Raw genomic sequence first — 17506 nt, 5'->3', positions numbered from 1 at the left:
CATCTTGCATTAGACTTTGAAAGCTGTAACAGAATATTTAATTATATACTTTATACTATAACCTTGTATTCTTGACAACTATAATGTATTCTTCATGTATCCCATCCTAAAGATATGTCTTTCTTTAAAGTTTTAGAATTGAATTAAGCCACCTTAAAATGTAAATTAACTTGTAAAAGCATGACTTCTCTATATATTTCATTTTGTTGACAGGTTAATCTATAATAAGATTTATCTAACAAAAACTGAACTATCCAATACTGATAGGAAGATAATGGTCCAGAAATACTATGCACGAAGTTTTAAATATTTCCACAAAGAGAATCTGAATCCAATCTAACAAAGGTATATTATTCATTTTTGTTCCTAAGTCTATATGCATCAGGAACACTATAACATATCTTTACATATTTTAAATAAAAATATAAAAAACAAAAATGGATACTTTAAATCCAAATGCTTCTTTGCTTGGATGGCATTGGTATAACAGAATTAAAGGACCAACAGAACAGAACCAAGTCGTAATTCAACATAAACCACTCCAGTACATACCGAGCCACCTATATTTCATGTAAGATTTCACCTTGCCAGTAAGAATATAAGTGCATTCATCTGAAAGCATAAGATTAGTAGCAATATGATAGTCACCAAGTTTTATTTTTGGTCAGTGGTAAAACATCATTTTAAGCACTACCAGATTTTCTTAACATCTTAAAAAATACTAAAACATAAAGTAGTTGAACAATTCCATTTCTGATTCTGAAAACCAATAATAAAATTATTTACTTCTATTTTTAAGAAAAGTCAGCCAAATGTAGTTTACTGGCATAAACAACAAATCCATTCAGAAGTAACCTTTGTGTATTTATTGATAATCTTAATAGTAATATTCAGTAATAGGCTTGACGGGAATAAAACTTTGGATTTATATGGTATTATTTTAAATTTTGTCATGAAAAATTCACTTTGAAAGTGTTTATATAATAGTGTTCCATCCTTAGAAAAATCTAATTTAGAATGCCAGTAATAAAGTAAGTCAAGAAGGCAAATACTGAATTAGGGAAAACACAGATTAATGATTGTTACTTTTTCATTATGTATGACATTAGAAATTATATCTGAATAGTCAAAAGAGCTAAATAAAATGTGATCTAAATTTATTACTTATTTTAAACCAATTTCCAACAATTCTTCGTGTAAGGTGAATAATGTAGAACAGATATAATTTGCAAATATGGTGTAAATCTTCATTTAGTATCATTCAAAACTTAATATGTCAGCACACTTTAAAATGCTTCTAATGACACGGTTATCTGTCATTTAGACTAATGAAAATAAAGAAAAGCCCCAGACAAGCCTTCGTAAAGTCTGCAGAATTGTTCTGCCAAACCACATTTGGTGCATTGTGTAATATACACACCACTGAATGCTAAAACGAAATAAGGATATTGGCAAACGGTAAATGATATAAAGGGGGATAACCATGAAGAAACTTTCTTCCATTGATAGCACTAAGGCTGCTTTACTAGAATAAAAAGGTGACTAAAAGAAGCCAGATTAACTACTTTCAAGTATTTAAGGATGCCACAGACAGCAGAAAAATGCTTTGCTCATCTTTGTTCGAGAAGGCAAAGCTAAGCATCATGGCCAGAGGCAAATTTCGGCTTGGTGGAAAGAAAAATATTTATAACAAATGGAACATTTCAACAATTGAATATTTAAGATCCTGAGCTAGGAAGGGCATCATTAGAGGAAATACTTAAGCACACGCTGACAGAATGTCCATAGTACAGCAAAGAGGATTCAGTGTGTTCTCTCCCTTCTTTTAATTCTAGGTCTATGATTCTCAGGTGTAAATCTTAAGAAACTGGATAAAATTAACAGTTTGCTTAATTATTTTTCCTACTGACAAACCACTTGACTATATTCCTGAAGTCACTTCTGAATTATTGGCTTTGAAATTTTTGAAACCATTTATAATCGTCTTTTGTATCTAACAAGTCTCTGTCACCTAGGAAACTCAGATGATTTTAGAGAGATATCCAAAGACCATGTTGCAACAAAAATGCTTTTTTTTGGAATAAACATTCACACCAAGTTTTCACATTCATGCCAGTAATTTTTCACCTCTGAGAAGGAAACACACACACACACACACACACACACACATATTCCCAAAAAAGGATAATAGACATTTTACTCAAGATTGCCTAGGAAAGTTAAAATATATCTAATCTATCATGTCCAGCTTGAAGGAACTATTGAAGTCTCTTTGTTATAGTGAGTTATTTTCAAATATAATTTTAAATAGTTGGATCACTGACTAAATTTTTTCTTTTATAAAACTTTTACTTGAGTAATTTTTTTATGTGGTCACTTTACTTATGATATGAATATTTTTAATTTCTTGTGCCCCAATATATTTTTATCTTAAAAAAGATAGTGTCACATACAAATGCTTAGATTGTAAGTGGTTTTAAAGAGACATGCTTATCTGAGATATAATTTAAAGTTGGAGGATATACAGAGGAGCCATATCCAAAACCCTTGCTGTTAACATGCAGCCACAGTAGAAAAAGCATTTCACGACCTTCCTGAGTCACTGCATATAGGCAATATTAAGATCGGGTAGAACTTGATCTGTTACTGTTCAGTTCACTGTTCTTTCCTCCACAGCTTATTTCAGTGTTTTCCATGAAGTTGATCTAAGTGCTTTCTTTAGTACTGATATTTGTGCCTAGAGTGTGTTTCATGGTAGAAGAGAGTAAGATTACTTTCTTGATCTTATAGCATTAAGATCACTGAATCAAGTCTTCTTTATCTTACTTACCTTAGGCAAATAGCTCATTTCTCAAAATGAATACATAGGTATTTAGTATGGAAATCAATCAACAACAAGAAAAGTACTGACAAACCACAAAACATTTTATAACATTACAGAGAACAAACACATATTGGTGAATCAAGCATTTGTTTATCAGAAGGAAAAAATCCATTTCTTACTAAAGAAAACCTAAGGAAAATGGAAAATAAAAGCACCTAGAAGGGTGAAAGGTGAAAAGAGTCTGTGTGTCTGCTTCCAAAAGAAAGAAAAGGCAGGAAGAAGGAAAGAAAAATAGAATGTGGCCATAAAAGCTACATAAAATGGGACTTTCACTTGAAAAAATTAAGATAAACTCCAGCACACCTTGTGCGTTGTACATGCTGACAGAAGGGTTGTTACAGACCGCCGGTTCCCCAAGCAATGTATTATAGGGATTGTTAGTACCATGCGGACGAAGCAGAGCATTGCTTATAAGATGATTAGCCATGGCTCCTGGAGCAGCCCCATAGAAAGACAGAGAAAAAAAAAAAAAAAGGTCAATCAGGCAAATGTGTTTGAAAAAAAGAAAGGAAACATTTAGAATGATAACAGTTGATATAGTCCTGATCACAGGCAGGCAGCTAGTCAGACTCAAAAATATATGCCACTTAAAGCACACATGTTTCCAACAATGCACATATCTGAGTCAATGGGAAAGAAAGAAGATGATTTTTAATGTTAAGCCACATTTAGGGTGTTCTCTTTCCCAGAGTGTAAGCAAGAATATATTCCCATGCTTGCTAAAAATGAAAGATTTTTTAAAAAAGCAAAATATAGTCTTCCATATAAACAAAACACAAAACACAAAAGCTTAAAGAAAGTTTAAAACACAGAAAGAAAAGCTAAAATAAAATATTCATTCAATCACAGAAACCACTGGGTTGTTTCCAATGAAAATAATAAAAGGCAACATTTATGATAAAACACTCATTTGGAGAGCAGTTGTGGACACAACAGAAGATTTTGACATTACTTACAATTCTATGAAGAAGACTTATTCAAATTGAAATAAAATAAAATGCAATCATACTTGTTAGTTCACCATAGTAAGCATTAGGTGAACTTTCAAATCTGATAAAATGATCATAAGGATATTATTCTAAAATACTTTAAATTAAATATTAAGTTCTTGGTATCAACCAATACATATAATTACATTTTCCATTTTCCAACTGGTGGGTTTTGGCATAGCAAAGTAAGAAAGTTAAACTCTTTCATTTCTTTATGAATAGAAGTACTTAGTCTCTACCAAACTGTCAGCATGCATTACAACTTCCCATCTTTCATAGCAATTTAACCAAAAAGGCAAAAACTTTAGAAAACAGTTTTATTAAATAGAATTAGGCCATATACGAAAATCATAGATATATATGTATTTATGTTAGATGATAAATGAAAAATCACTGAAGAAAGAAAAATACAAACTGTATAAGGGTAGGTTGAAAACACTGTATATTAATTTAAATATATAAATATTAGAAAATGAAAATATAACATATAGAACAGGAGAAAATATTTGCAAGCCAATTTACAAATGTTTGCAGTCCAACAAGGACTAGTATCTGGGATATCTGGGACTTTGGAGAACTCCAAAAAGTCAACAGTAAAAAACAATCAACAACAAACAAAACCGAAAACAATTCAATTAGAAAATGGACCAAAGGTATAAACAGATGTGTCATGGAAAAGTGTATACAGGCGGCAAACAAGTTCATAATGAGAAAAGGAGAAAGAATGCTTTAGGAAAGTAACAGGTTAAAACCATAATGAGATATCACTATACACTTAAAAATGGTGATGACATCAAATGTTGGCATGGATAAAGAGAAATGAGATCACTCATACTTTGCTGATGGAAGTATACAGTAGTACAGCTATTCTGAAAAGTAGTTTGGACTTTCTTATAAAACTAAATGTACAATATTGTAAAGTAGCCTCCAATTAAAATAAATTAATTAATTAAAAAAACGTAAATGTACAATTACCATACCACCCAGCTACTGTACTCTTGGACTTTTATCCCAGAGAATTGGAAATTCATGCTGGCACAAAAACCTACAGATTCATGGCAGCTTTATTCTTAATAGTCCATAATGGGGAAGTGTCCAGATGTCCTTCATCTGGTGAGTGGTTAAACAATCTGTGGCACATCCATACCATGGAATACTACTCGGAAATAAAGCTGAACAACTATCAATACACATAATGACCTGGATGAGTTGCTAGAGAATTATACTGGGTAAAAGAGACAATTCAAAAGATTTACACTGAATGATTCCATAAATATGTATATAATAATCTAGAAATGACAAAATTATAGAAATGCAGAACATTATGCATTTCTGCATAAGCCACCCTAGTGGCTTCCAGGGTTGAAAAATGCAAGTGGGAAGGAGGTGGGCATGGTCATAAAGGGCAACATGAGGCATCCTTGATGGAATGACTCTGTATCTTGACTATGGTGGTGGATAAACAAACCTACTCATGAGGTCGCAAAGAGCTGGACACAACTGAACGACTTTCACTCACTCACTCATTCACTCATTCTTATGATAGAATTACAGGGAACTAAATACACACACATACACACAAATACAATTAAATACAAGTAAAACTGAAGTAATCTGAGCAAAATTGGTGGGAAATTTCAATGTCAATATGCTGGCTGTGACACTGTAGCATACTTTTACAAGATATTATTGAGGGAAACTGGGAAAAAGGTACATGCTCTCTGTAGTATTTCATTACAACTGCAAGTGAATCTACAACTGTCTCAAAAGTAATCTATACTGAATGCATAAAATAGGAACATTCAGTTGCTCACAGAAATGTTAAAAAAGTGAAAAGGGAAAACTTTCCATGGCAGTTTTAATTTTTTTAATCATACTGTTATACAGTAAATTACCAGTCAAATAAATATTTTAACCTCAAAATTGGGAAAGTGAACTCTTGATTTAAAGGACAATAAACCTTGTCTTGGGTTTCCCTGGTGACTCAGACAGTAAACAATCCGCCTGCAATGTGGGAGACCTGGGTTCGATCTCTGAGTTGGGAAGATACCCTGAGAAGGGCTACTCACTCCAATATTCTGGCCAGGAGAATTTCATGGCCAGGCAAAGCTTGTCTGATCTGTAGAGCTGCAAGGTTTCAGTTATATTAGGAAATAAGCCATATGTTTACATCCTACACCTTCTGCAAAGAACTGGCACACAAGTTTTCACTTACTATATGCTTGATGAGTATTTGTTAAACTTGTATTTCATATACATTTACATGTCTTTACACAGTGAGATGGCAGATCTTCAGCTTATTATAAAATGGGTACATCAGGATATTATTTTTCATTGATGAATTGAATACATGGTATATTAGTAAGGAAAGCTAAAATGAGTTGGCTATAGTGGTCTTTCAGATAAGAAACTGAATACTGTTAATCTTAAACACGGACATTGCTGATGTTGCACAAATTTAAGATAAACTGACTGAGACAGGATTTGATTTGCCCAACATTTTTAAAAAACAAACTACCTGTAAATTGTATTTATGTAATATTTATTATTGCAGCCTTTTCTCAAATAAAAAAGGTTAGTCTTCTAATACAAGTAATTGTTTTCTAAAGTTACTATGAATGAAAATTTAAATAAAAAATGAAAGGTATAAGAACTTAAAATGAACTAGGGTAAACTTAAAAATATGAAATTATTCAAACTCTATATTTTCTCATAGATCAAATAAGGGTAAGATCTTTATCGCTGGGACTTACATGTGCATTTCTATATATTTCCCCTCATTCCTACACATTATTTAAAGTAATAGGAAAACAAATAGTAGGCTGGGAAGATGGCTTGTCACTTTTTTTCCTTACTTCACATAGCTTATAAAAGAAAATATCCCTTTTTTTTCCTATGCCTATGTAAAAGATAATCTGCTTAAAAGTTACCATCATAAGAAAACTAATTATGTATGGTAATGAATATGAACTAGATTCATTATGGTGACCATTTCATAATATATACAAGAAGTTAATTATGCCATACACTGAAAACTAATATGTCAATTTACCTGAACTTTAATAAATAATAAAAATATAATTTAAAAAAGACGACCTAGAGAACAAGTAAACAATTGAGTTGGGAAGAATCAAGCATAAGCAGGAAGCAGGTGACTCAAATTTTGGTTTCTGTTCAGAATTTGGTTTTCAAAAAAGCTAATAATAAGAGAACAAAAAGTGGAGTTCCATATCAAAATTTGTACAGATAATCCATCTGGTTCTAGCTTTCCTAGCATAAAGTTTTTGTTCTGTTTTTCTTAGGGGTTTCCTAATCTTTAAATGTATTTTAAATTTAAAGCACTTTTATCAGTGAAATCTACTAATGTGGGAAGACTGAATTTTAAAGCTTTGTTATTTATCATCAATTCCTGCTAAGTTAGAAAAGGCCAGCAATAATAGCAGCAATGGATTGGCATACAGCTGTATTTGATACAGTGTTGCTGAAATGGTACACTATCCATCTCTACCACAAGAGTTTGGTAGGCTGTTTCAAGTCTGAGGGCAAGGAAGAATCAGCTACTAAACTACAGTCCTAATGAGTGACATTATTGGAGATCCACCTGCTGTTGAATCTAAAACCAGATAAAAACTTAAAAAAAAATTAAACTTAAAACTAAAATCAGCTTTCTCTTTATCGTTGGTGTTAAGGACCCTTCTTCCTGACAGAAAAAGAATCACTATTTACATTGTTGGCTTTTTTTACTATCATTCATTTTTATACCTCATGCACCATTTAAAACTAATATAATTAGTGTCACTAAAACTGACTTTAGTCCTGAAACCGAAGAGTTATAAGAAGTATGGGCTCAGTTATAGGAACTACAGAGCAGGATGTGCAGTTTGGTGATCAATGTTTTGCAAAGACTATAAGGTTTTGGATAAGCTCTATGAGTTTGCTAGTTTGAAATTTTGAGGGAGATATCTGAATAACTCAACAATTATGCTTCATTCGATTCACCTTGTGTAAGAAGTTAATACCTTTTCATGGACACGCATAGCTGTTGTAATCTCAAAATGCCATGTTTCCTGTTGGCGTGCCAAACAAGTGCAATTTTCCTAGAATGTGATGCCTATCTTTGGGCTTCCCTGGTGGCTCTGTGGTAAAGAATCTGCCTGCGATGAGAAAAGACCCAAGTTCAATCCCTGGGTTGTGAAGATCCCCTGGAGAAGCAAATGGAAACCCACTTCAGTATTCTTGCCTGGAGAATCCCATGGACAGAGGAATCTGGAGGGCTACAGTCCATGGGGTCACAGAGAATCAGGCATGACTGAGGGACCAACAGTTTTACTTTCACAGTACCCACTCACATTTAGGCATTTAAGTTATGAAAGATAGCACTGGCTGTACTAAAAAACTCTGCTTGTTGCTAATGCCCAATCTTTTATCTAAACACCTGCACAGAATCTATCTTCCTTCATCTTTTATGTACACAGTTATGCCTATGTCTTTTCTCTGTAGCTGCACCGCATTTCATTTGTCTTTTGCCCAAGTCTGTTCTGTTTGCTTCTGGCTGCTTCTCCAATTTAATTGGGTCACTTTGAATTCTGATACTGTTTTCCAAGGTTCTGTCCAACCTGTCTTTTCCTTTTCCCTCCAAATAGCTACTGATTTGTAAACTCCCCTTCTAATAACTGTGAAATTGCTGAAGACTTCCAAGAAGATCAAAGTTTACAGACCATCTGTCACTAATTTGCCACTAAAATGTTAAGCCTACTGGTTAGTCAGTTTGAAGATAGAAATAAATTGATAGTGGGAGGTGGAGAGGAAGATAGTTATAACACTATGTATGGGAAAATCCTGTTCATGTGCTAATTTCACTGTAATGTAAACCCCAGAAAACAGAGAATACATAGGGTTTTTTTCACTGCTCTGTATCTCATGTCTAGGATAGTTGTTAAGAGATATTTCCTTAATTAAAGAAAAAACTTATGTGAAATCCATGACATTGTGAAAAGATGAAAACTAAAACAAAATCATTTTTTTCAACTCTAAGTAGTTTTATACTTTGATTAAAATTTTTAAGAGTGTCATTTGTATAATTCCTACTGTGATTTCAGTTCAGTCACTCAGCCGTGTCCCACTCTTTGCAACCCCATGAACTGCAGCACGCCAGGCCTCCCTGTCCATCACCAACTCCTGGAGTTTACCCAAACTCATGTCCATTGAATCGGTTATGTCATCCAACCATCTCATCCTCTGTCATCCCCTTCTCTTCCTGCCTTCAATCTTTCCCAACATCAGTGTCTTTTCAAATGAGTCAGCTCTTCACATCAGGTGGCCAAAACATTGGAGTTTCAGCTTCAACATCAGTCCTTCCAATGAACACCCAGGACTGATCTCCTTTAGAATGGACTGGTTGGATCTCCTTGCAGTCCAAGGGACTCTCAAGAGTCTTCTCCAACACCACAGTTTAAAAGTATCAATTCTTTAGCGCTCAGCTTTTTTTATAGTCCAACTCTTACATCCATACATGACTACTGGAAAAACCATAGCCTTGACTAGACGGACCTTTGTTGACAAAGTAATGTCTCTGCCTTCTAATATGCTGTCTAGGTTGGTCATAACTTTCCTTTCAAGGAGTAAGCATCTTTTAATTTCATGGCTGCAATCACCATCTGCAGCGATTCTGCAGCCCAAAAATTAAGTCAGCCACTGTTTCCACTGTTTCTCCACCTATTTCGCCATCTACTGTGATTATTTTCCTTCCAATACTACACTGATGACCATAATACTGAAACTATTAAAGCAAAGATAAATATTCATATAATTATTTGGAAATGGTAAATGCTACCTGAATATTGACTGCAGATAATAATTAGAGGGGGGCGGGGAAACAGCACTGCCTGCCATGAAATACTGAAATTATTAAAGCAAAGACAATATTCATGTAATTATTTGTAAATAGTAAATGCTACCTGAATATTAACTGCAGATAATAATTAGAGGGGAAAAAAACAGAACAGACTGCTATGACTCAAAAAACTTAAATAGGGTAAAACAGTTTAAGGCGGCTATGTAAAATAGCTGTTCTTTAATTCTTTGACTCATTACATCCTGACTACAGTCTAGTCAAACTTGATTATTTGCTATCAGAAACAAGGGGTTGCTCTTTAATAAAACCATAGGAAAGGAATTAGTATTGAATTTCAACATACATGGCTCATTAAGAAGGCTGTCAACAGAGGACTAAGCACAAAATCTTTACTTTTGGTAAAAGCATGATAGAAAACAAAATAGGATTTTCATATTCCACACTGAAAACTTAGAGGTTTTTCTGACAGTTTTTTGTCAGACCCTGTGCTACTGAAAAAGACTAAGTGTAAAATCAAAGGTAGTCATTTTAAGAAGAGGTTTTTTTTTAAAAAAAAAAAATCTAAATATTGAGGTTGATATAAAAGTTTTTGAATGAGTAAAGTTTGAATGGAATAATGAGTATATTCTTTTCAAATGTGTAGTCTTTTACCGCAAACCTGCTACATTTCTTTCCTTAGGAAACTAAACTATGTGTTCTGACACTGGGAGGCCCTGAATGACAGCACTGCCTAGGCTAGTTCAATGTGATACCTGTAATTGAGGACTGAAAATCTAAGGCAGATTCACCTGCTTTGAAACTGTGAAGGAAAGAACAGATCTGAAACAAGATCACAGTTGGATATCACTTGAATCTATATTATATGATTCAGAAACATAATTCAAACAACGTTTCTTCTTGACAGCAGGCTAACAAAAGTATACTGAAAAGCTCTTAAAATAACTAGAACTATCACTCTCCTTCGCCCCTCACACTTCATTAAAAAAAAGTGCACTTACATTCACACTGATCATATTAAATGGACAAAATTGTATAATTTAAGACTGTGGTGATTCAATGAACCAATTGAATACAAACATTCTCTATTAGTCACATATCAATATACGTCAATTTTCAAATTCTTATGTATAAATATACAGCATAGTAAATGTTCTGTTTGGTTTATTCAATAAAATAGCTTTACCCAGATGATTCCTCCCTGCTTAATATACTTCATCCTCCATTCAATTCCCTCATCGTTCTCTCTCCTTTGGTTTGGCATAGTTTTGTTTTGTCTTCTATGATGTCATTTTCATTGTATATATTGACCAATGCATATAAGTCATAGTTTTACACAAAGCAGAGTTACGCCTGAGTGATGTCTTTGTGCTTTTGTCTTCAGATAATAATACTGTCCCACAGCAGAGACTTCATTTTGTATAAATAAAAATAGTTTCACCAATAATGTATTTTCTGTAGAAATTTAGAATACTAATTGCAGTGTAAAGCAAGGACTCTTTCAGCAGGAAATGGTCTCTACAAAGTTGTGAAACCCTTAAAATTGTATGCAAAATAGGTGTATGTTTGTGTGCTCAACTGTGCTCATACAAGAATGCAAGTACTGTGGCTTCTACTTCTTTTTTAAATATTTAAGAAAAGTGGTATACAGGAAAAAAAAAACATGTCTTTTTCTTTAACAAGGGACCTAAAATAAACAAGAAATCTGGAAGAAATGATTCAGAAATATCCAAAGTATACCTTACATATGTAAATATCACCTAATCAATGGCAATGTAACAATGGAAAAAAGGTTATAACCAAGAATTTACAATGGAATGAGATTTTAACATTATCTAAATCTTTTTTGAACTGTGGTGTTAGAGAAGGCTCTTGAGAGTCCCTTCCACTGCAAAGAGATCCAACCAGTCCATCCTAAAGGAGATCAGTCCTGGGTGTTCATTGGAGGGACTGATGTTGAAGCTGAAACTGCAATACTTTGGCCACCTGATGCAAAGAACTGACTCATTTGAAAAGACCCTGATGCTGGGAAAGATTGAGGGCAGGAGGAGAAGGGGATGACAGAGGATGAGATGGTTGGATGGCATCACTGACTCGATGGACATGGGTTTGGGTGGACACCAGGAGTTGGTGATGGACTGGGAGGCCTGGCGTGCTGCAGTTCATGGGGTTGCTAAGAGTCGGACATGACTGAGTGACTGAACTGAACTGAACTGATCATCATCACACTATATGTAAAGAAACACAGGTTCAGAGACATTCATGATTTATTCAAGGTCACACATGACTCTGGTCAGTATCAGTAGCTATCAGTTCTGTTGCTCAGTCATGTCCGACTCTTTGCAACCCCATGAACCGCAGCACGCCAGGCCTCCCTGTCCATCATCAACTCCAGGAGTTTACCCAGACCCCTCATGTCCATTGAGTCGGTGATGCCATTTAATCATCTCATCCTCTGTCATCTCCTTCTTCTCCTGCGTTCAATCTTTCCCAACATCAGGGTCTTTTCAAATGAGTCAGCTCTTCACATCAGGTGGCCAAAATTACTCTGGTAGTTTTTCTTAAATATATTTAAGTCAATGACTTTCAAACATATTTTAGCATCTTCTCCAAAAATATGTTTCAACAAAATTTTATTAGGAACCTTATAGTAGTGTATTACTTTTTCATCATATGCTTTTCTGTAAATTCGGTTAGTTTATTTTTCATATTCACATATTAATTTATATAACAAATAAAAGTAGATAAAAGAGACCTCTAGAACTATGGAGAACTGATTCAATAGGCAGTTTCTATTTGAAATATTTTGTTTCCTACTTTTCTGCTTTTTTGTGTAACAAAACAATATCAGTACACAAATGTAATCTACTGAAAGTGCTAGCAATGATTAAATCAATTTTAAAGGGCTACTTTATAAAATAGAGACAGACATATTAAGAACAAGATTTTTATAATGATATAAGTAAAATAATCTGCATGGTGTCCTTAAAAGTGATACAAATTTTAAAACCATAGAAACCATATCTTTATATTTTCCCACTGTTTTTATTCAAACAATTAATTAAATTACAAAGTGTCAAAGAAGAGATGTTTTATTGAAACTCAAAAGCTCGTTCATCACTTTTTCCCAAAGTCATAAATTGAAGAGCTGACATCTTGATTTATCACACTATGCACTTTTAATAGCCAACAAGTTTGCTATTAAATTTTAATCAACCTGCCTATTAAATTGCTTTCAAATGGTTGAGAGATACTTCAGTTTCTTTTAATAGCTAATTCATTCACTGGAAATCTATTAATATGGATTTCAATGACATGTTGTCTCCAGAGTAAAGACTGGATTATTGTTAGTTCAGTATAAAATGGAATATTCTGAATGTAGAGGTGTTGCCTCTATTTTAATATGTAAATTCAGAGCTTTAGAGTCAGGAGGCCTAGATTTTACCTGTTCTCTTTTCCCTTATTTTGTGCTAATTGGCTTTAAACATGTCTTCTTGTCCAGATACATGAGTTTTTCTACAATACATACTTAGAAGTAAAATTACTGGGTCATATGTTGCCCACATTTTCCGTTTTTTCAAATACATGTGTATCAATGCACACTTTCACAAGTAGTCCATATTTCTTAAATTTTTGCCAGGATTTAGTATTGTTTGGCTGACATTTTGCCAATTTGATAGAGTATGAAATATATCATACTACCCTTATACTTTGCATTTTCCTGAATACTAGAGAGATGGAGTAATTTTTCATATATTTGTTGATTGTAAGTGTTCTTTATTCTGAGAATTGCCAATTCATATCTTTTTCCCACATACATATTAGACTGTTGAATTTTATATATTAATTTGAAGACATTCATTGCAATGTAGGCATTAACATTTTGTTGTTACATGTACTGTTTACATCTCCTTCTAGTAGCTCACCTTTTTTGAGTACTGTTTAAATTTTGAGCTGAGAATATTATCTTTTTCTTGTAGTTTATGTTTGTTATTTTATTTTTAAGAACTCCTTTAATCTAAAATCTAAAATGTATTTTCTTCTAAAAGCTTTAAGGTATTATTTTATGTATGTGTATATATATGTGTGTGTGTATATATATATATATATATATATATATATATATATTTTTTTTTTTGCTCTGCAATGCAACACAACCTGGTTGTACTTTATTGAAGAAACTTATGCCATTAGGTATTCATTGTTGTTTTTTACATAATTAGCTGAAAGCAAGCTTTCTCAGAGATCTTATGTTTTTTGACTACTCAAGTCAATGGTGGCAGGGTTGGAAATCAGAATTCTTGGTGAGTCTTTGCTTCACAAAATAGGAGGTGGATGCTCTGCAAGTAGAAATGATGAACCTATACTACTCAGTCATTCATCTCTAAAACTCATCTTTTGTGGTCAGAGCTATATATTTCTGTATGCTTTTAACTTAGACATTTTGAATACTTTGGCATAGTACTCAAAACAAGAATACTGAGCCCAAATATAATAGGCCCAAAGTGCTTAACCACAGGTAAAAAAGCAGTAAATCACATTTCTTTTTAGTAAGAATGTAGTGTATAGAATGTGGTATGTAGTTATTCCCACAGTTATATTCATTTGTAAATCACAAACTTCTTGTGATTTTTTGCTGAATGAAACAAATTTTAGAACAAAGGAAAATATAATAATTAAACAACCTAAAATACCAATTTGAAGAAAATATAACTTTTCATAGATTTTTTTTGCCCTATATTGGCATACTTATAGTGTGCAAATTATCCAAACTCACATGCAGAAAGTCTGTGAAAGTTAGTGTTAGTTGCTCAGTCATATCCAACTCTTTGAGACCCCATGGACTGTAGTCTGCCAGACTCCTTTGTCCATGGAATTCTCCAGGCAAGAATACTGAAGTGGGCTGCTATTCCCTTCTCCAGGGAATCTTCCCAACCCAGGGATCAAACTCAGGTTTCCTGTATTGCAGGCAGATTTTTTACTGTCTGAGCCACAAGGGGAAGCCTATACCAGCTAAAGTTTGAATTTTAAATTTGGAAACATTATTTAAAAAGTATATAGAGAAAAGTAGATATGAATTAAAACAACGTGTCTATGAATACAGAGATTCTTGATAATGTTTTTCAGAGAAAACTTATTTTCTCATATAATCATAATCAGCTCAGCTCTGTTTTTAGATTGAGGCTATTTCAGGAAACATATTGTTTCTATTTTCCTACATCAAGACTAACTCTCTTCCTTCAATCTGTAATATCATCTTAAACCTATCTTGGTTCTCCAGTGATTTTCTGGGGTTGTAAATTACTCTATGAATGTGATGGGTAACTTGTTTTGGTTTTTGAAGAACCCACATCCTTTATAATAATAAGTTATAAGGAAAGCCTATTACAAGATCAAAGGAGTGCCTATCACATAAATACTTACTTTTAAATGGCATGTTGTATATAAGGTTGAACTATATAAAATGAAAGATTCACTATGCAATAAACAGGGGCTTTTGGATACTACAGAATTATTGGCAATGACAATTTAAGTATTTTTTTTTCCTAATAAGACTTTATTTATGCTAAAATATATCCTATTTCCACATTTTAATTTTCCATGTAAATGAACTAGCTTCTATTCACTTTCAGAATAGCAGATATAAATTAATATAATCTATTTCTTAGAAAAAATCTGAACAAGTGATGACTCAATTAACTTTGGATATTATATATTGCATTTATGCCATTACAACTTTTATGTTTATAATATAGTAGGACCATTTTTCCAGATGAGAGGTTCAGTCTTGTTTTGTTTTTAGATTTTGAATTAGAAGATGTTTCATAGATTTTTTTCAACTTGAAATTAGCACATGAAACTAATAAGTTTAACTTACAACATTAACACTGCCTAATTGAAATCAACTCAAATAAATTTTCAATTTTTTTCTCAGTATTATTATACTGCCCTCTGAGAGAACACAGTTCAAGGAACATCAAATTCAGGAATATAGAGATGTGGAAAAGTTATATCTTTGGTTCTATTACTAAATTATTATAGGCAGAAGCTATTTACAAGCTTTTTTTTTAACATAATCTTTTCTCTAATCAAAATATTCATCCTTTTACTGAAACACAAGAAATTAAAAATAAAAGAGAAAAGGATTCTACTAATAAAATTTCTTGATATTTTGGGTATTTGAGAACTTCCAGGAAAAAGAATGATCATAAATTCTTGCAACCTAAGTCCTGCAGTTATATTTAAACATATAGTTAAACAGTAATTCTGCATATTCAATATCAAATCATTTTGTAAAAAAATGGTATTGTCAATCCATCTCCCAATTTATTCACAATATCTTACAGTTTCCCTAAGTGAGTAGGATGAATGAATCCATACTAAAGAACTGTGCTTAGAACAAAATAAAGTGAAAGGAAATGAATATTATATCAAGGCAATTAAGAAATAAGGATGTGAATAACTGTGCTTTAAGAACAACTTATTTCCATACAAGGTAATAAAAATCATTCTGAAATACATTCTTGGAAAAGATCTCTAATTCTAATCCTCAGTAAGCTTCCTGAAAAGTTGTCATCATAAGAAAATAATGAAAATTTTTATTGCTGTAAGTAGGGCTCTCTGGTCAGAAAGACCTTGTTTGGAATTTAGATTTTGTACTTTATTAACCACATGATTTTGGACAAGTTACCAAGAAACCCAAGTTCTTCATCGATATAAAGATAATGGATAATAAATAGTGAACAGTGTACAATAAGAAAATGACAGTTACACACAATAATGGAGAAATTTCAAATTTATGAAGGCTAAAAAGGAGCATATTGTGTTCTAGCAGAGAAAAGAACACTAGTAATTTCTGAAGATAAGTTGGAGTATTCATATTTAGTTCTCAAAAAAGATACTGTTCTCTAAAATAAAAAAATTACATCCTCAGCAACTTACACAAAATAGTAGTATTTTAAAACTAATTGGAAATGTTCTATAGCACCATATTTAGAAGTTATCAAGGTATCTCACTGTGGCTTGTTTGGTTTATAACAAAGCAGTATGGGATACTGCTAACTATAAATTAAATATAAAGGGAGAAAGATCATATTCTATAAAAATAAGAAATCTACTCTACATAAATAACCCTCTTTGTGAAGAGATCTTTAAAAATTATAATAATAATAACAATAGTAATAACGCCATTTTTACTATTGTACAGTTGGCTGCAACAGCCTGGATGATTTCAAGGATTCCTAACAAACGGACAAAGTTAAGAGCAAAACATAAGCAGGACTCACTGGGCAAGCATTTTAAAGGTTTTTCTTTTTCAGTTCCTGCTAACAATTTATAGCAAGAACATATGCCCCAGACTGACTAGAGATCAATATTTAATATATCTCATATTGCAATGGGAAGTTCATTCTGAAAGTTACTTGGTCTTCCTTGAGGAATCAAGGAATCAGGTTATTAGTAGCATTGTTACATTATCTATTTGATGCAATATTTCACTTTTAAAATCTGTATCCATTTTGCTTTTGTGTATTGAACTGATTTTCCTAAAACAGGAGATACTCTTATTTTACCATATACTTTCGGAATATTGAAGACACATAGAAAGGAAAAGAAACACAGAAATCACTGTTGCCTCATTAACAATCACAAATATAAAAGTGAAAAATACTAGATATAAATAAAATGGTGAATCTCAAATATAAAATGTGTCCATGCATAGGATACTTACTGCATTTGCACTCATGTCATCATAATACTTATTCATAACAAAGTAATTTGTTA

General features: G+C 32.7%; 1 protein-coding gene across 22 annotated transcripts in view; it reads right to left on the bottom strand.

Moving 5' to 3' along the window:
• ADGRL3 (adhesion G protein-coupled receptor L3) overlaps positions 1–17506 on the bottom strand; it is a 945175-nt gene that overhangs the window by 11348 nt on the left and 916321 nt on the right. For 15 of the 22 annotated variants that reach the window (XM_027544604.1, XM_027544589.1, XM_027544593.1 and 12 more), the window contains one exon: positions 3188–3316. The exons of the other annotated variants lie outside the window; for them this stretch is intronic. In XM_027544604.1, coding sequence (XP_027400405.1) covers positions 3188–3316 — 129 coding nt within the window. The remainder of the gene's footprint in view (positions 1–3187; positions 3317–17506) is intronic. 22 annotated transcript variants of the gene reach the window in all.

This window comes from Bos indicus x Bos taurus, chromosome 6 (genome assembly GCF_003369695.1).
Source record: "Bos indicus x Bos taurus breed Angus x Brahman F1 hybrid chromosome 6, Bos_hybrid_MaternalHap_v2.0, whole genome shotgun sequence".
Taxonomy (NCBI): domain Eukaryota; kingdom Metazoa; phylum Chordata; class Mammalia; order Artiodactyla; family Bovidae; genus Bos; species Bos indicus x Bos taurus.
This window is presented reverse-complemented; position numbering and strand designations above follow the sequence as displayed.